The sequence below is a fragment of the Bactrocera dorsalis genome, chromosome 3 (genome assembly GCF_023373825.1).
Source record: "Bactrocera dorsalis isolate Fly_Bdor chromosome 3, ASM2337382v1, whole genome shotgun sequence".
In the NCBI taxonomy this organism is placed as follows: domain Eukaryota; kingdom Metazoa; phylum Arthropoda; class Insecta; order Diptera; family Tephritidae; genus Bactrocera; species Bactrocera dorsalis.
The window spans coordinates 59,861,812-59,882,546 of NC_064305.1; the positions used below are offsets into that span (position 1 = coordinate 59,861,812).

Here is a 20,735-nt window from a genome sequence, read left to right on the forward strand (position 1 = left end):
AGACGCAGCCGCGGTCAACATTTAAATGAAATTATCTTCAAAAAAATTTTATGCGTTTTTTTTTTTTTAAAAAGTTATCAAGCTCTTAAAAAATCACCCTATACAAAGAAGCTGATGAATGCTTCTTACCAGTTCTTCGCCGCCGTATTTGAATAACTCGGCCGGCAATCGTCGGACCCCGCCGCTTTATTGTCCTTCAGACGGGTAACTAAATCACCACCGATCTTGAAACCTTCTGTTAGTTGTCGCATCTTTTTTGTAGAATTTTCGTGCATTATCACTGTAGGCCAGCTTGTCAAACTCCTTGTACTCACGGAATTCGATCTCCCTCTTTTTTTGTCTGCAAATGCGTCTCGCTTCCCCCTTCAACTCTCCTTATCTAGCAAGCGTAATAATCCGAGAATTATTTAAGCCTGTCGCCGCTCTTATTACTTTAATTAAACTTCTATTCTGAGCTGATGCTTCTAAAAATAACCAATGGCAACTCTACCCATTGCAACAATACATTATGACGAAGTATCCTAGACACTTTCTTACTTTCGTGTTACACCTCAGCCCAGTCTTGCCGCTCATTCGGGTGTCTTTAAAATTCAATGAGTAAATGTTTTATGGCCATAAACCCGCTCTAAAGCCGCGAGTAATAAAAACCTGTCGCTCACATTTAATCACCTCATAAATATAAGCGCCTTTATACTTACATATAGGTATGTATGTGCGCTATTTGATACAACAATTGCAACAGCAGGCATTTCAATGTCAGTAGACTAAGTCCAACAACACCGTTAGGCTATGTACATACATACGTATAACAGCAGTTGAGTGGCGTTGAATGAGTTAAGCTCTCCGCGCCGGCATTCTCTTTCGCACGTCTGTCTTATCAATCAGCCGATTGTGGTCAGAAGTGATAGCATTCGTATAAAGTTTAGATATGTCATAAAATCAAGTGTAAGTAATAAATACGAGCATAACATTTGTTCTTATGCATAAAGCCTTCTTCTGAAATCTAAGACAATTGCGCCTTACATGTTTCATACTTGCCTGAATGCCAAAATAATGTGTTATGGTAAATTAAATTTTGATTGAATCGCGTTTACGCCTCTAAAAAGACGTGAAAGCGATTTGCACGATACGACGAAGAGATAAGGCCTGAAGAAACCGAAGCTCATTGTACATGCCTAGTATTTGTTTGGGTGAAAAAAAGTTAGGCGTAAATTTGTTTAATTTATTGTAAGCACGTGTCAAAGTAACTCTTGTTCTTCTTATGGTTTTAGGCAACCGCACATCGTAAGCTTTTCCGAAACAATTATAGTTGCTTTCAACCGAATTATGTTCCATATTGACGATTAAACTTGTAGAGCTGAAGGAAACGCCGGGTCTTAGGTGTATATGTAGTGTATATTTTCCACTTGATATTTATGCCATCCTTCACTTGCTGTGTTTAGTTTGTGAGCGACGTGGCAGTTGATTTTGAATTCTATTAAGATCTAGACAACTAGATGCTGCTACTATGTGTTATACCCAAGTCTCAAATTACAAGTGCAAGTGACTTCAAAATTTAGACAATCGGCTTGTATCAAAAAGCTTTTGAGATGAGTTCAAAGAAAAACAAGTAAGGATGGGCTAAGGTCTATTTTATACTCTTGCAACTTGCAATACACCTTACAGTCTGTAAAGTAAGAGCGTGGTCGACTTTACCGACAGTTAATGAAAGATTTCGCTCTATTTCCTTCGCGAGCCGATAGAGGGAAGCTTTGTCCTTGATGCATTGTCAACAAAGGTTCAGTTGTCGTTGATCTTTTGAAAGAGAATCACGTTAAACGCCATGTTCCTCTGCATCTACCCGAAAGGTCCCAAAATGTCGCAATCAGCGGCTGCTAATATATAAGAAAGTCGAAGTCATTTGTACAAAATTGGATACAGCAATAATAGTGGCTAAAAATGTCGCAGATTTACCAAAACGTGGTTCGATAGGAAAAGTGAACAAAAAAGATGAAAAAAGGATAGTGAATCTGTTTTCACGGAATCCTGCTTTAACACTGCGGAAAGGACAGGCAAAATTAATGGCATGAGGTTTAGATATATCCTACGAAACTATCCGAACCTTTCTTCATACTCATGATCTAAAATGGCGCAACACAATGAAGAAGCCTCTGTTGACTGAAAAACTTGTGACAAAGCGACTCGCTTGGGCGCATGAGAATATTGATAGAGATTTTGAAAATATAATTTTTACTGATGAATGTTCTATATGGGCACGTTCTGTCTTTACGCGAGCCTGGTCAACTCCCACCAATAGGCTTGTTCACAGGACCGTAAAACATGGAATAAAGGTGCATAATTGGGGCTGCTTCTCAAAGCATTTCGGTACTTTGTACCTCTTTACAGACAACCTAAATGCCGAGAAAATGATAAAAATCTACAAAAAGGCTTTACTGCTATCTGCCAAACGATGGTTCATCAGAAAAAATGAAGATTGGATTCTGCAGGAGGACAACGATTCTAAACACCGCAGCAAGCTCTGTACTCAGTGGAAAACTCAATCTGGCATCGTTACATTGGATTGGCCGTCGCAGTCGCCCGATGCAAACCCTGTTGAAAATGTGTGGGCATATATTAAACAGAAGCTTCGTGGAAGACGCATATACACTTTGAAGCAGTTGTCTTACGAAATTTGTCGGATCTGGTGATCCTTGTCACTAGAATATACCGTCGGAGATGCCAGGCAATTATCGACGCCGGTGGTGACTGGACATATTATTGCCCAAATTGCATCGCTGTTTGTAATGTGTACAATATATATATAAATATGAAAGTTTCATAAAATAATTTTTTTTTATAAATTATCCTGACCACGCTCTTACTTGGCAGGCTGTAATTTCGGTCAGCTAAAATTATATCAAACTTATCCTCAAATTAGATAAATCTGACACTCCGATGAGGCTCACTTTCATCTGAGTGGTGTAGTGAATAAACAAAACTGGCTGGTCTGATGGGATCATCGGTCCGTACTTTTTTCGAAGCTGATGGCGCCGTTACTGTCAATGGGGAGCATTTTAGATCGATGATAACCAAACTTTTATGACCGTAATTGGAAGAAGTTAATCTCGACAACATGCGGTTCCAACCAGACGTAATTACGTGCCACATAACACATGCAACCACCGAATTATGGCGAAAAAAGTTTGAAGATTCGATTATTTCTAGCAATTTTGACGTTAAATGATCTCCAAGATGTTGTGATTTAACACCATTAGACTGCATCTTGTGGGGTTATATAAAGTCATTGATCTTCAGCATTAAATCAAAGTCTTTTCAAGCTTTAGAAGTCAACCTTGCTATTCATGACATACGACTTGATTTAGTGCAAAGAAGTTCTCGAAAATTTGGTTCAACGAATTCGTTCTTGCAAAAGAAGTCGTGGAGGCCATTTGAATGACGTTATACCCAAAAGTCGTTTGTGTCGATTGTACTTCACATTAAATAAAAAAGCATTTCCGGAACAAATAGTACTTTTTTTATAGAATCATACTTTATACTTTGTATCCAAACAACAAACCGAAAATTAATAAAAATTTTTTAAACATGCCCGAGTCAGGTCAAATTTAACCACAAAAATAAATATACAACTATATAGTCAACAAAATCGAAACTAAAATTTTGCAAGTATTTTTTGTAGGTTTGAATAATTAGAGTTACCAACATAATATATGATATCAGTGGCTGCTATGGGACAATTTATATACAGGATTTGAATCTATGTAAGACGAATCACTGCTGCCAGCATTTTTTTTTTAATTTTGCGGTGACTTTACTTTCCAGATTCCAAATCAAGAACTTTTGTAATATTTTTACAAATTGCAAAGCCATGAGTTTAGCCACAGTTCGACCCGGCTTTACGGTGAAGTTCGTACCATATGAAGTGGCAATACGAGTATACAGCAATTTTTTGTTTTGAAAGACAAATCCTCAGAAACAATTTGTGTCTACAAAACGCTTTCTACACTAGCCACTGGAGGCACCTGCGGGCATCAGAAGCACGTGTCCAACATATCATCTAATGCAAACAGCCGGTTGTGCGGCTTGGAACCGAAAGCTCCTGAGAACCTGATTTTTGACGCAGGCTTAAGGCTCTTGGTTGCATATAGTATATGGAAAGGAATCACATCAACTCAATAGTGCCCAGCAAGTTTCTGAAATTCACAAAGTGCTAGGTCTTTGTAAATGCACGTTTTATAGCGGAGGATACAATACACCTTATATCGCAGTGCAAACTTCAATTAAATCCTTTTTTATCTATACTGCATTGCAAAAACCACTTGCACCAAAACACAAAATTCCGAATATTAGGCAACCATGCAACCGTGGCACTTATCAGAAACGCTAAATTCCCAAACCTCGCAGTCGAAAATTTATACACTCGAACGCTTGGATTTAATTCGACAGCGACAACTTTATACCAGTGCTTACTGCAAGCGATAACACAGCCTACTTACATGCTAAGATAAATACATAAAAACATACATAAGTATGTACGTACTCATATGTGGTTCTACTTGTCGAACATGGAAACCACTTCAAACCGCGTAAACAGAGCAGTAATACCCGTCTGAACAGCCAGCCACACAGCCCGCTTGCGGCTTATCAGTGAAAAGCATTGACCATAAACTCATTAGCAATATCAGGCAATTGCTTACTCACACACACACACACACATGCGCACGCAAATTATTTCGTTACTCATGCAGCCAAAAGGGGAGCAGCTGATCCAAATTGGGAGAAGGAGAGAGTGAAAGTGTGATGAAGAGCACAGAAGAGTGCGCATGAGAGCACACGCAACGCGCTAGCGATAATAGAGAGGGGCGTCTAGCTGAGTGAACTAAACAACAAGAACACCAACAACTGGGAGAGGCCTTTGCACACGCCGAAGAAGGCTAGCGACGATCGCGGAACGCCCAAACCGCCCAGTTTTCATTTAGTACAAGCAAAACAGCGCAACGGTGTGATCGTACGTGGAAGACGGCGCTGCGGGTTGTGAATGAAAGCGATTAAAAGCGAGCGCGTAGAATAGCGAGAACGCGTCAAGTGAACGTCGGAAAAAAATCATTTATTTTGCATTTTGAATTTCGTGTGCTTGCAAAAAGCGAGTTCAATGGCAACAAGTTACAGCAGCAATAATATTCTAAAGTGATATGAAAAGAATGGAATGGAATTTATAAAAAAGTTTAAAAAAATATAAATAATTAAATGCAACACTACAACAACACAAAGAAAGTGTAAAGAAAAAATTGTAAATAAATTGAATATAACAAATTAACATAATATTACATTTGGTAAAACAACAGCGTCTATGCCGAAAATAACCTTGAGACTTCTTATCATTCTATGTAAATACACGCTCCTAGCTCATCAGCCACTGCTTCAGTGATTTGCGCTCTTAACCCGCTAATGAAAGTGTAAATAAAGCGAATTTGTGTAGGTGTGGGGTTTGTGCAGTGAACCTGATCTTTCCAAGGAGTGCAACAAAGAAAATAATGTATTCCTAAGTAGACAAAAGATAGCAATTGTTCCGAGGGTCCTTCACTTCCATTTGAGGTGTCATTTATACGGACGTCACTTATACCTTCATTCGTGCGAATAAAATAAGATCCATAGAATATTATTGTTTTGGGCCAGCGCTACCAGATTTGATGCACAGCAAATCCGCGCATCGAGAGGAGAGTTCGAAAATTCTGAAAAATTCCACATCGCATCATTATTTCAAAAAAATATTTCAAAAACTCACTGATGAAAAAGTAGCCGGAATCCAATAATATTGACAGTCGCCTGTAAAAGAATTCATACAAAATACTCACTTTCGAGGTTGTGCTTGCTTTGTTGAGACGTTCTTTGTTGATATTGTTCTTCTGAAAAAACTTAAAATATTAAAAATTAACTAGAAAATTTAGCTCGATGGTTTATCGTCGACTAAGCACGTAACTGAAAATTAACTAAGCATAAAATTTATTTACTTCGATGTCATTATGTATGGAACTTTTGCATGGCCACTACAGGCAAACTTGCAGAAGTCCAGACGCTGAACCCAATTTACGACGGTTTTCAAGCATAAATCGGCCCATACTACTGCAATTTCACGTTCGATATTCGCACGAAGTTCATCAATCTTCGCTGGCTTATTGGCATAGACCATAGACTTGACGTAGCTTTACAGGAAATAGTCTTACGGCGCCAATTGACTGGACCATAACGTGAGATAACACGTTCATTAAACTTGGCTTTCAATAAATCGCTTTTAACATTCGTTGTGTGGCTTGTGGCGGCGCCCTGTTGGTGCCACATATTGTCCAAGTCCACATCATGCAATTCCGGCCAGAAATATTCGATTATCATTGAGCGGTAGCGATTCTCATTATTTATAGTAACGTGTCAGTCTTAATCATCACGGCAGAAGCACGGCCCATAAACTGCACCAAACCATAATTTTTTCGGTATACAATGGAGTACGTGTAAATTGCTGCCTAACCAATAACGCATATTTTGCTTATATATTGTATATAATGACGAAACTATTCAGCTAGAAGTGAGCTTTATCACTGGTGATGACCTTTCGATGAAAATCCGAAATATTTTCAAGTTGTTGCTCAGCCCAATTGACGAACATACGACGATTCTGGTGGTCAAGCGGCTTCTTGCGTCAATTTTATTTTAAAAGAATGTAGGCCAAGATCTTTTTGCAAAATTCGCCACAACGACGTTAGGGAGAAGCCCAACACTTGAGCGGAAAAAATATGGCGTCGTTTGCTGTCCCTATCGGTCTACTTTTGTTGCGTTCCTATTGAAAACCAGTTAAAATGTAATACTTTGAGCTTAAAATAAAAGCTATAAGTCGGAAATAAAGGATGAAAATGTATTGATCTTAGATCAATATCATATCTTTATAATATTTCATAAGGTTTTTTCGGTAGTAAATAATAACGGCTTTACGGAATTTATCAAATCCCTTAATATATCATTTGGAGTGGTATAGATCGTGGTTCATTTGCACAATTTACCTAAGCTTAGAACACCATTATGCATAACCTAGTAGGTTGTTCTTCTTCTAAATTTTTCGCATTAATCTCGCGATCCATCTCCCGAGCAAATATTTCTCAATTACGAATGTAAAAATGTTAATGTACACAAGCTCTTAAAAGATGCTGCATACTCCCTATAGGTTATGACGATGCTGCTCGCATCCAAGATTTTTGAGACTCTCCAAATTTCTGTGGGTTATTCAAGAGGTCATGTTTTTCAACATGCTTTCTAAAACAGCAAGCAACTCGTACATCCCAGTTTTAAGCTCGTTATAAATTAAAGAAGAGGTGCAACACTTTTAAAGATGACTCCCCAACAAACCATTATAGCAGCTGGCTGTTGACCATGTAGCATTTTTTGAGTATTTGGAAGTATCTGCGTAGATTGTGTTGTTTTGCTTATTACTTTAAACTTCTTCAAAAGTGATTTTTTTTTTCATTTGTGAAAAGAAGCCTTCATGTCCATTGACTGCGTGTCCTGAAGAAACCGCTTGTAGCTGTTGAGCAAACGTGTTGTCAGAACAGAAGTTGATCAAGGATAGACTTTAATGTGAAGATTGCCTCGTATAAATTTTGACATTGATCTGGTCGATATATTCATTCTCCCTGACATAATTTTCTGTTTTCAAAACAAACCTTTAAAAAGTTTTCAATTTACTAAATAACTACTAGTAAGTCAATAATTTGAAAAAGAATAACAAAAACTTATACGTTTGCTCTGCGATAAGATAAGAAGAGCTAATAAGCAATAGTTTATTACCCCTTAATCAATTCCAGATCAAAGAACCAGAAATTTTATTTAAGACTCTGATAAGTTTTTGAATTATTTATACGCAATTAGAAAGCAATAAATCAATAAACATTAATTGAAGTATCAAATATAGCCGCCGCCGCTAAGTAGGTTGAGAGCTTAATTGTTAATCGATAGGTCGTGAGTTCGAAACTACAGTTCCGATGCTTCCGAAAAATTGCTCTTTTATCGGAAGAAAAGAGGGAACGTGCTGAACTAATTAACATCGTTGTAAAATATCTACAGGAACGTTTTATATTTTATTCCCCTCTTAAGAAAGAAGGATATGGTTTCGATATTAATATTCTGAACCACCTTAGCTTGATTTCTGAAGTGAAATTTCTAAGAAGTTCTTGAAATAAAAACCTTTTTTGCCTGAAGAATATTCTTGACTTCTGAGATAACTGCCAATACCGACTAAGAAAATAATTAAATATGGAATGTATTGAAACATGTTGAGAAAAATTTCTTTTCCTGGCATAACAATATGTTTGACTTCTCAATACCCAGTTCATTAGAATTTTTATTTTTTCGATGCTCTCTTATACCTACCAAGAAAAAAATAAATTGTGGAAAGCTTTTAAAAGGGTTGATAAAAGAAAACCTTTTCTGTCATAAGAATATTTTCGACTTCTCACATGAAGCTGAAAATAATGAGATTGAAAGGTGTCAAGAAACAAAAGTCTTTGACCAAATAATATTTTTGATTTCTCAAAAGACACCCAATGTTCATCAAGTAATAAATAAAGTGCAGAACTTATTAGAATGTATTGAGAAACGAAATGCTACTCAAAATCAAGAAGGAAAACAAACATGGAACGCATTCGATCATATTGAAAAATGAAATCTTTTTGTTCCTCAAAGCCTTCCATAAAAATAATGAAATAGGGAACGCTATGTAATGTTTTGAGAACTGAAAAGATTTTTCATCAGACGAGTATTGTCTATTTCTCAAATACAAAATGAAAATAATGAGTTGTGGAACGCATTGGAATCTGTTTTACAACAAAAGTCTGTAATATTTTTGACTTTCCAGATGACTCCTAATATCCACCAAGCAGGAAATGGAGTGTGGAACTTATTGGAATGTATTGAAAAATATAAACTATCTTTCAAGAGAACATGAGAACTGAAAAGATTTTTCGTCAGACGAGTATTGTCTACTTCTTAAATACGAAATGGAAATAATGAGTTGTGGAACGCATTGGAATGTGTTATGAAACAAAAGTTTGTTTTTGAAAATAATATTTTTGACTTGCCAGATGACTCCTAATATCCACCAAGCAGGAAATGGAGTGTGGAACTTATTGGAATGTATTGAAAAATAGAAACAATCGTTCAAGAGAACATTTTTCACTTCTTAAATGATCCCCAAAACCTACCAAGAAAATAATGGAATAATGAGCTGTGGAACGCATTGGAATACGTTGAAAACAAAAGTATGTTTTTCAAAAAAAATTTTTGAAAAAATATTCGCTAAAAAGGAAATGGAGAAAAATTCTTTCATAAGAACATTTTTCACTTCTTAGATGAACCAACCAATACAGCAATGGAATGTGGAACGCATTTAACCCTCTATAACTCAAAACCTCCAAATTAACTATTTTTAGTGGAATCGGTTAGTTTTATGGGAAAAATATACAGAAATTATTATTTTTTTTTTTTACTTTTTATTTATAACACATATAACACAAAAAAACAATGAGTAACAGTGATAAAGAAAGTGGGCAAAATTATGAGTAAAATGGAAATCCTTCAGGGCAAATGAAAGTTCTTGAAACAATTATTGTTTTTGGTATGGCATAAAGCTAACCCGCACTTTTCACACACCGTGTGAGTGAACGCGGCACATTTCGGGAACTTGCATCGGATTTTTTTTCCGCACATTGAGGCCAGTGCCCGACTTTCACTGAAGAAAAAGCTTCATTGGAAAAAAGTAACCGCACTTAGTTTGTTTTGCTTATGCTTGATTAGAGGAATGGAGTGTAGACTACATTCTACATTGCTTGACAAGACGAAAAAAATTACTACGAGTAGAATTTAGGAAGGTGAAACGGTTTGTTGCCTGTGGTCTACCATACGTTATAGAGGGTTAAATTTGTTGAGTAAAAACACATTTTTTGTTAAATGAATGTTTTTAAGTGATTTGATTATACAGAAAGCCAACCAAGAATAAAATGAAGTGTGGAACTTATTGGAACGTATTGAGAAATCCCATTGAAATATTTCTAGTTTCTCAGATGACGCCACTATTCACTAAGAATGAAATGCGTAACTAATTTAGGAAACACACTTTCCTTTATAATAATATCGCTGACTTATAAACGAATTTATTGTGGACCGTATTTGTAAATTTCAACATTAAAACCAAATATTAATTTAATTTCATTTTTTTTATAAAATATGGTTAAAACAAAAGAAAAAATTAAGTGCTCCTTCATAAGCAAAAATATATCAAGTGATTCTAAAATATTGGAAATCATTAAAAATTTCTTGCAGTGTACCAAATTAACCATGGGTTATTTTCCACATAAAGAACACACAAATTGCCGCTAAAATTGCGACAAAGAAATGCAAATTTAATAATTTTTTCCTCGCTTTACACTTTGTCACCTCGAGTGTGAAAAGCAATTGAAGCTAAAGCAATGCCACAGTGACAGTGAAACAACAACAAACATCATTAACAGCAATAAAGTCAATTGAATAATATTTTCTGCTAAAAATAACACAACTCACACGCGACTGCCCGAGGTGCATACAAAGAAGGCACAAATAACTACAACAACAAACATAGAAATATACAATAAAATATATACACATGCATGTACATACTACGTAACTGTATATACATACATATATGTATGTATGTTCTGCATATATATGTACATACATATATAATCTATATGTATGACTAGTGTATAGTGAAAACGAAAATAGATAAAACATCAAATAAAGCACAATCGAAGCTTATCCAATAAAAACACCAACACACACACCTAAACATATAAACTCACACATATGTATGTATATATGTAAATAAGTGTGTACGCAAGTGTCTAAATAAGTTGGGAATATGTCAAAATATCAACTGCTACTCGAACCGTCTGCCACCGGCGATGAGGATGCGCCCACAACAGGCGTAGACAACAATAACAGAACAACAACAACAACAACACATGCAAGCCTCCACAATGCCGCCGAGAATCTACAAGTGCTGCTCTACACCGACAGCAGCAACGATTCCAGCAGCAGCAGCGGCGGCGGCGGACGGGCGCGTGTAGTGCGCAACAGCAACAACAACAACAATAGAAGCGGCAGCAACAGCAATAGCATGAATAGTCACAGCAGCGGCAGCAGCAGCAGTTGGGAGTACAGTCCCTTCGACAGTGTCAGCGCAAACAGCAACAACAACAACAACAGCATTAATCAGACAAAAGCGGCTGCGATGTCAAGAGCAACAGCGACAATAACAACAACCACAGGAACAGCAGTAGCGTTGAGTTTAGCCGACATGGAAGCGAAAACGTCGTCAACATCACTATTGTTGGACGCTTACGAGGCGGATGACACAACGATGGAGGTGCCACTGCTTGGCGGAAATGATAATGCAAGTGAAATTCATATTAAATTTAATCAAACAAAGGCTTACTCATTACCTATGTACTCCTTACATATGTATGTATGTATGTTTAACACAACTATTGTATTGTATGTTTGTATATAAATTGTTGTTTCTACATTCACCGGCGCTATTCATTTGCCCAGTTTCATACATGTGTATGTTTGTATGTAATTGTTGTTGTTATTGTTATGTACATATGTAATTATATGATTGTTATTGTTTCGCTTGGCTCAGACATTGTTGTTGTGGGCACTGTTTTAGGCATAGGCAGTCGTTTTCATAATATAATGACTTAATGATGGCTTGGCGAGTGCATTGTGTGTGGCGTATTTGGATAATCGTATTCCCTAGTAGCTACTCTATTAAGAGAGTCTGAAAGTCTGAAAGTTAATGTTTCTCTATTTATGGTTGTAATTTATAAATATGTATGTAAAAGATGGACGAAATTATCTACGACTTTGAAGTTATGACTGTCAACAGTGACGTGGGAGCCAAGTCGCGAGTGGGACAACTGTGTGATTTATGACAGGAGATATTTTGTCTTGCCCTCGTTCACTTCCTTATCGAGTTTGAAGAAAGGAGAGCTAATGGCGCGGTTGCTGAGGCCACTTATATAAATATCATCGGCGTACGCCAGATGCTGTACACTCTTATAAAAGATTGTACCTGCTCGATTAAGTTCTGCAGCCCGAATTATTTTCTCCAGCAGCAGATTGAAGAAATCCCGTGTCTGAAACCTTTTTTGGTATCGAACGGCTCGGAGAGGTCCTTCTCGATCATGACGAAGCTTTTGGTGTTACTCAACGTCAGCTTACATAACCGTATTAGCTTTTTGGAGATACCAAGTTCAGGCATAGCGGCAGTTCCTTTTCGTGCTGTCCCAGGCGGTTTTAAAATCGTCGAATAGGTTGTGTGTGTCGTTTTTTTTCACGCGGCCTTTTCCAAGATTTGGTGCATGGTGAAATTGTGTTCGATTGTACATTTTCCAGGTCTAAAGCCACACTGATAAGGTTTCATCAGATTGTTGACGGTAGGCTTCAGTCTTTCATACCTTCCTGCTCGATGGAACCTTAAATGCGATATTGAGGACGCTTATCCCAAGATAGTTGGATTGTAGGACCTCCTTTTTCGTAGATTGGGCAGAGCACACTTAAATTCCAATAATCGGGCATGCTTTCGTCCGACCATATTTTACAAAGAAGCTGATGTATGCTCCTTATCCGTTATTCGTCGCCGTATTTGATTAGCTCGGCCGGCAATCGAATGGCCCGTGCCGCTTTCTTGTTCTTCAGGCGGGTAATTGTTATTCAGACTTTTTCATAATCACGCAATGGAACGTCTGCTTTATCGTCATCGGTTGGGCAATCGGATTCGCCTTCTTCTGACGTTATATTGTCACTGCCATTCAACAGGCTGAAGAAGTGCTCCCCCATAATTTTCTACAAGAGTCTGCTTTGGTCTCGAAACCTTCTGGTAGTCACCGCATCTTTTCGTAGAATTTTATTATCCCTGTCGGCCAGCTTATCAAGCTCTTCGGTCTCTTTCTTTTTTGTCTGCAACAAATATTATCAAAATAATGCCCGATCATTGGTACGTTCTCATGTCCGATTATAGAAGTTAATTTTTTATGAATATTATATATTAATGAAAACGTTGTACGAGTAGTCAAGAAATTTCTGCGGTTATGGTATCCGATTATAAGGACTGTCTGTAATAGGATATTTCTCTATATATCAATTTTTAGTACTGATTTTACATATTTTTTCTATCATACTATAGTATATCCAATATTAGAAGTTCATTTAATTTACAAAAAAACGCGTATTTTACTCATAACGGTGCTGAATATGCCGATCAATATATGTATATCTTATAAGTTCATGAAATTGCCAAAATGCGTTCTTGAATATGTCTCAGCAATGTCAAAAGTTAGTGAAATCAGTTCAGATCTTTACTCATACAATGATTTCGAACCTCCAACCTGTCCTTAAATCGATTTGGTTGGCCAAAATGTTTGATATTTTAATAAATCAAAGTGAATAAGCTTTCATGAAAACAAGTAAGGAAGGACTAAGTTCGGGTGCAACCAAACATTTTATACTCTTGTAACTTGCAAAAATCAAAGCCAGGGAAACGGTTTGCGCCGTCAACCATAGGTTCGGAATCCAAGCAGTTATACATTTAAAGTTGACCCATTTGTTTCTAAAAAAAAAGAACAAAAGAAAACAATGTTTTTTGTTCATTTCAAAAATAATTTATTTTGGTCCAAGGGGATTTGTTTCAGCTAATATTTAAAAATTAGATCGCGTAAATGGGCACCTTTAGCTTTGACAGCTAAATGCACTCTTTTTTCGACATTTTCCATGACTTTGGCCAATGTTTCGGATGATATGGCGGCTGTTTCACGTCGAATGTTGGCTTTCAGTTGAGCCAAGGTCTTTGGCTTATTAGCGTATACCTTGGATTTCAAATAACCCCACAAATAAAAGTCTGGTGGCGTCAAATCTGGTGATCTCGGTGGCCAGTCAACATCACCATTTTTCGATATCAATTTTTTCGATGGCCCATTTGCCAAAATTAAGGCGTCGCGGATAATCAGCTGGGTTTAGTTTTTGTGCCATTTGAATTTTATATGGAAACATCTTCAAATCTTTATGAATTATGCGTCGGAGAGTGGTGCGAGAGATGTCTAATTCCTGAGAGCGGCGATAACTCGATGTCGATGGAGTCTCCTCAATACTGGCTCGTACAGCTTCGATATTTTCATCAGAACGTCTTGTGCGTTGTCTGGATGCATGACTGGCATTACTGAGATTACCGGTGTTCACAAATTTTGCGTATAAAGACTTAATTGTGTTCTTAACTGGAGCACTTTTCACTTTATTTTTTTTGCGAAACGCACGTTGAGTTAACACAATTGAAAAGTTATTTTGAATATAAAGCTGAACAATTTCAGCGCGTTCTTTTGGAGTGTACTGTTCCATGGTATAAATTGTCTTCGAATGACGCTTCTAACGCGGTATGACATTAGCCGATTTGTCAGCGCTGTTAAAAGTTACAGCGTTGCCAGATGGGTCAACTTTAAATGGCCTACCCTGTACTTTACTTGTATTAGTTACATCTTGATTTGTGTACTAGAAAGTGAAAGCTGTAGTATATACAGTTGAACTTCCCGAACTGGATTCACCATAATCCACAAAAACTACGGGTTAGAGGGACTTCGACTTGGCAATATATAGTAAATCAAATTTCATACAAATTTTCTTCCATAACTCGAAGTTGCTCTGTGAATTATAGAGAAAAAATGTTGGACCCATTGCCTATGGCTGACTTTTTGCGAAAATAGTGGTAAGTCCGTTAGAGCTTATATTGAATTTTAGAGTAAACCTGTTTCTGACAATAATATACCCTTTTCTTGAAAACGGATAAAATCAGGTTAATACTTCCCTTTGTCCTGATATGAATAAATATAGAGGTTTTAGAACTTTTGGTTACATTTTGTGGTCACCTTTTCTGGTTACAATATGTAAGTTAATGTTCTATCTATTTTATAAAATTGCGCGGAATCATATTCTAGAGTAGACTTTCCTATACGATATAATGACTTTTTAGCTGACTTCCAACAATGTGACTTTGCGTCAAATATAAATAAAATCGATCTATCGACTTAGACCCCGTTTTTCACATCTGATATAACGATCTCCGTTTCACGAGTTTATTTTTTCCTCATATACGCAATATATTAAATTTACTTTTCTCTATAGTCTGTTTTTGACAAATCACACTTTTTTAAAGAAAAAATACAGAAATTTCAAATTTAATCGGCATTTATGTTTTGAAGATTATCTCTTTCAAATGGCAACTAGATAATAACACGCGTATGTTTTACTTCAAGGACTGAATCGAAGCAGGATTGTCCGCATAACGACCCAAAATGCGAAATCATCTTTTCACCGACATCATCTTTGAAGAAATATGGAACGAAGATTCCACCGGCTCACAAACCACATCAAACCTTTGCATTTTCTGAATAAAATGACAACTCTTTAGGTTGCCCTTCGTCCAATTTGCGGCAATTTCGTTTGTTTACATACCCATTGAGACAGAAATGGACCTCTCGCTGAACAAAATTTGGCTTGAAAACGTTGAATATTCTTGGAACATTTCAGGAGCCCATAGAGCGAAGTGATGTCGCTTGGGAAGATGGAGCGGCTTCAGTTCTTGCACAAGCTGTATTTTGTACACTTTCAATTAAGATCTCGACGTAAAATGCGCCAAATATGTCAGTCCGAGTGCTGCGAATCTACTCTCCACGGTCTTCGTGTACACTATCATCTTCGGCTGCTATATTTTCTTGACTGAGTGCTGAATGTGGCCCATTCGGTCGAATATTATACAGTAATAAATGCTGGATCCCAAGAAGGATTGGTGTTGCGAATAGTTTGCTCAGTACGCCGATTGTGTTGGCCATAAGTTGAGGGAAGCGCGCGAAACACATTCTCTACAGAACGTGTAAAATTGAACGATTTGTAAACGTTGTTCAGGCATAAGTGATGAAATGCCAAATAATACTGAACAAAAAAAAAAACATGACAGCTCGACACGACTCACGCGCGATCGCTCAAAAAAATGCTATTGAAAAAATTACTCTACTTGGATTACCCGTTATAAACTTCTGAATTCTTAATGAGCTGTAAGTGAAATCAGCAATCGATTTTCACTAGGCAGTATTCTTTTCTATGAATTGTGAGATATTTTGCAACTGAAATAGAATTCAGTTTCTTCTAAAAAAAAATATATTTTTTAAATATTTATATCATTTATACACATATTCTTTTCTATATCCTCGATATATGTATATAAAACGGCGGAGTAGCACCCAAAAATATTTAGTCATTATTGAATAAAGTTTTCAATTATACCAAAATCATAAAAAATGTGGCCAATAGCCACAATAAAAAAATAATTTGTACAACAAATACTCTCGATATTATTGAATATTTATTTTATCCAACAAATTTAGATTGGAAAAAATCCAAAATGCATACAGTTAGTTGCCACTAAATATCAGCTAATCTCACACAAAAGTGTTTGCCGAATTTTCAACTCGCTTGTCAAGCATGCAATCCATATTTTATCGCCGGCAATCAGCGGCAACTCACTAATGCACCATTTTTTAGCAGCGTCATCAAAAATGCAAAAACAATTACAAAAGCTTTGCAATATCGAAAAACTTACTGAAATTAATACGGCAATGAAATACAGAGAACGCGCTTTCAAATCATATTTCGATAAATCAAAAAGCTGCAAACAATTTGCATGCAGCGCGCATAACGGCACAAATATAGACGGCAGCTGCACAAATTCTTAATTAAATATTTACTTTTGGAATAATAAAAATGCGCGGAAAAATGTCGGCGCTGTTTACACGGGTTAATGGTGCGTTATGATTATTGTTGTTTTCGATTTTCAACTTTCCGTTTGATTATCAATTTTTGTTGTTTTCTGTTTTATTTTGCATATTTTCTAAGCATTTCGGCGAAATTTAGAGCGCGGCGCGCAGTTCTGAGTGGCAAATGCATTGGTGAAATTTAAATTGTACGCCACAAGCCTTTTCTCTATGGAAATATGCGTGATTGTGTGTGTGCGGGTATTTATTTGCATGCTCGTATATGTGTATTTGTTCGGGTGAGTGAGTCAAACATGAATGCGCCCTTTGCTTTCGCAAACAAATCGCGCCATTGAGCATATGAGTTTTGTAGATCTTTGTATGTGTGCGTGTATATAAGTGAATTTGTGTTTGTTTGTGAACATACGTTATGTATATATGTATGGGTTATTGTACATTATATATAACTAAATGGCTGTGTGCGTTTCTCACATGAATTATGCACCGCGCATTCCGCGGCTGTAAACAAAAAACACGCAAAAATGTTCAAACACCGCCAGCACGACAACGGCATAACAACAATTAGCAAATAAATGATAAATTCATGTAAATAAATTAGAATTGCATAGGAAATTTCCATTGAAAACGCTGGCGAGCATTCGCTGGTAGCAAATCAAAATTGCGGGCATAAATAATAGAGTTGCGTTTGCAGGAATTTTTCGGCATACAAATAGCGCAAATGGCATGTGCATTGGCAAACACAACAACACAACCAACTATATAACGGGTGTCGTTTTTAGAAGTGTGGCTTTCAAAGAGACAATACTTTCTTCGACATATTCTTGTTGACAGTTGTTACTCGAGTTATACACAATTCGGTTTCTTCTTCTCTACTGGCGTAGACACCGTTTACGCGATTATAGCCGAGTCAACAACAACGCGTCAGTCGTTTCTTCTCTTCGCTACGTGGCGCCAATTGGATATTCCAAGCGAGGCCAGGTCCTTCTCCACTTGGTCCTTCCAACGGAGTGGAGGTCTTTTTCTTCCTCTGCTTCCCGCGGCGGGTACTGCGTCGAATACTTTCAGAGCTGGAGTGTTTTCATCCATCCGGACAACATGACCTAGCCAGCGTAGCCGCTGTCTTTTAATTCGCTGAACTATGTCAATGTCGTTGTATATCTCGTACAGCTCATCGTTCCAATCGAATACGTTATTCGCCGTGGCCAACGCGCAAAGGACCATAAATCTTTCGCAGAATTTTTCTCTCGAAAACTCGCAACGTCGAATCATCCGCTGTTGACATCGTCCAAGCCTCTGCACCAATAGCAGGACGCGAATTATGAGCGACTTATAGAGTTTGGTTTTTGTTCGTCGAGAGAGGACTTTACTTTTCAATTGCCTACTCAGTCCGAAGTAGCACCTGTTGGCAAGAGTAATCCTGCGTTGGATTTTCAGGCAGACATTGTTGGTGGTGTTAATGCTGGTTCCTAAGTAGACGAAATTATCTACAACTTCAAAGTTATGACCGTCAACAGTGACGTGAGTGCCAAGTCGCGAGTGCGACGACTGTTTGTTTGATGACAGGAGATATTTCGTCTTGCCCTCGTTCAGTGCCAGATCCATTTGCGTTGCTTCCTTGTTCAGTCTGGAGAAAGCAGAACTAACGGCGCGGGTGTTGAGACCGATGATGTCAATATCATCGGCATACGCCAGCAGCTGTACACTCTTATAAAAGATTGTACCTGCTCGATTAAGTTCTGCAGCTCGAACTATTTTCTCCAGCAGCAGATTGAAGAAATCGCACGATAGGGAGTCGCCTTGTCTGAAACCTCGTTTGGTATCGAACGGCTCGGAGAGGTCCTTCCCGATCCTGACGGAGCTTTTGGTCCCGCTCAACGTCAGTTTACACAGCCGTATTAGTTTTGCGGGGTCCTCATGATCGCCCAGCGGCCCCGGAATTCGAGCAACGATGGATCAGTTTCGAAACATTTAGTAGATAACGCACATCCTCAGAGACGCCGTACAGTGTGCAGCGAAGACGCCAATGCTGCCGTAGAGCACATTACCGAAGGTGATCCGAATAAGTCAATAATAATCAACAATTAGAGCTATATGAGCATCCACTTTGTGACGATTTTGTGAAAGGATCTCCGTTTGCGGCCTTATAAAATCAAACTAGAGCAGGGATTAAAGCCGAAGGACCACGAAAGCACACTACAAGTTCGGTTAAAAGGCTCTAAACAAGATGGCTAACTATCTATCTATTTTGTTCAATGATGACGTTATCATTAGTCGTCTAGATAGGTTTGAAGTCGAAACGAAAGTAAAACATATTACAAATATATACTTATGTATATCCGACAGAATTATCATAGAAGAGTGAGGTAGTGCATGTGCATAACGAAAGCTCAATAGAAGCACGCCGAAAGGTGGGTTACTGTCTTCTTCATGCTGGATTTTAGTGGTGAATGACCTATTTTAAATGAGTTGAGGGAGGAAACCGTCGGATGGCAGCCTGTGCAGATGATGTTGGTCGTTAAAGAAAAATTCCTGGATACCGTCTACGAGTTGGATCACTATACCGCAAAGCCTATTCCTAGCGACATCTTCTCTGCACACATACCTCCGTCAGATATGTAGATGGGACGGAATCGCTAGCGAAGTAGAGCAGTGGGCTTTTTTATTGATGGATCGAAGCTGTAGGTGGAATGTTGGTAGCGGACAGTTTTGTCAGGAGCTCTCACTCAACTCTTGTTTCAGACTGCCAGACCACTGTAGTATCTTTCAAGTTGAAGAGGCAGACATCTAGGTAGCAGCAGATGTAATTCTCGTGGTCGCTGGATCCATGGTCTTCGCACAAGCAAGCGAACAACTTATGGGATTACAAAAACCCTCTGACCCAGATTGGAATGTGAAAGATACATTGAACTGTTAGCAAAGCTCACATTGCTGAAATGATAGGGGTCCCATAGGCACGTGTTGAGACTAAAGAGTTTGGAGAACGCAACTTGTCAAAGTTGCAACGAATAAAATGAGGTAAAAATATGTAGACACTTTCTACTGTCCAGCTCTCTTCAGACTAAGCTTGAAGTATCCCGGTTGCAACACTTTTTACGAACCCGGCGAATTGTTCGGATTTTATATTTGTCGAGGCTCTAGACGCTTTATTGATATACGCCATCTTTTTGATTCAGACCTAAGAGTTCTGGGTATCGCAACTAACAGGCGTCTCTAGCTAGCTAAGTGAGATTATTCGTGGCATCAAGAGAAATTGACCTACCTACCTAACCTAAAATGATCTAAATCTACAAGCAAAAAAAAGTTTAGACACCGTTACGTTTTATAAAATCACTTTTTGTTGTGTTCTATTGGCAGAGTGAATTATTGGTCCATATTTCTTCAAAGAGTCAGTCAATGGGAACGCTGTAGAACCAACAGTATCCTTATACCATAATTGAAGGATGTTGATGTGGACGACTTTTGGTTCCAACAAAACGGTGCTACAAGCTATTCAGCTAAGGAAGCATTCAATTTATTGAGGCATACTTTTGGTGAACGCATTATATCATTTATTGGGCCTGTGGCGGGGCCCACCAGATCGTGCCATTTAACACCGCTGGACTATTTTTTGCAGGATTATGTGAAATCACTTGCCCACGCGTATAAGTTCGAGACTGACGCTATGGAGAAGAAGATTCGGCGCGTTATTGCTGGCATATGAGCAACTGCTGTAAAAAGTGGTCGAAAATTGGACCTCTCGGCTGGAATATATTCAAGTCGCTCGCTTCGAGTTAAATTTTTAGAACATAATGACAAACCCTTTATAGTAAAGCTAAATGCTTAACTATAACATTAAATTCGACA

The 20,735-nt window shown here is 37.8% G+C and overlaps 1 protein-coding gene across 2 annotated transcripts in view; it reads left to right on the forward strand.

Annotated features, from left to right (window-relative positions):
• The first annotated feature begins 4,927 nt into the window (after positions 1 to 4,927).
• The window catches only part of LOC105233354 (zinc transporter 2), a 35,368-nt gene continuing 19,560 nt past the window's right edge, over positions 4,928 to 20,735 (forward strand). Inside the window, exons 1-2 of one of the 2 annotated variants that reach the window (XM_049451721.1) lie at positions 4,928 to 5,287; positions 10,360 to 11,467. In XM_049451721.1, the coding sequence (XP_049307678.1) occupies positions 10,934 to 11,467 (534 nt within the window). In that variant the 5' untranslated portion in view covers positions 4,928 to 5,287; positions 10,360 to 10,933. The remainder of the gene's footprint in view (positions 5,288 to 10,359; positions 11,468 to 20,735) is intronic. The other variant, XM_049451722.1, reaches the window with a different exon arrangement.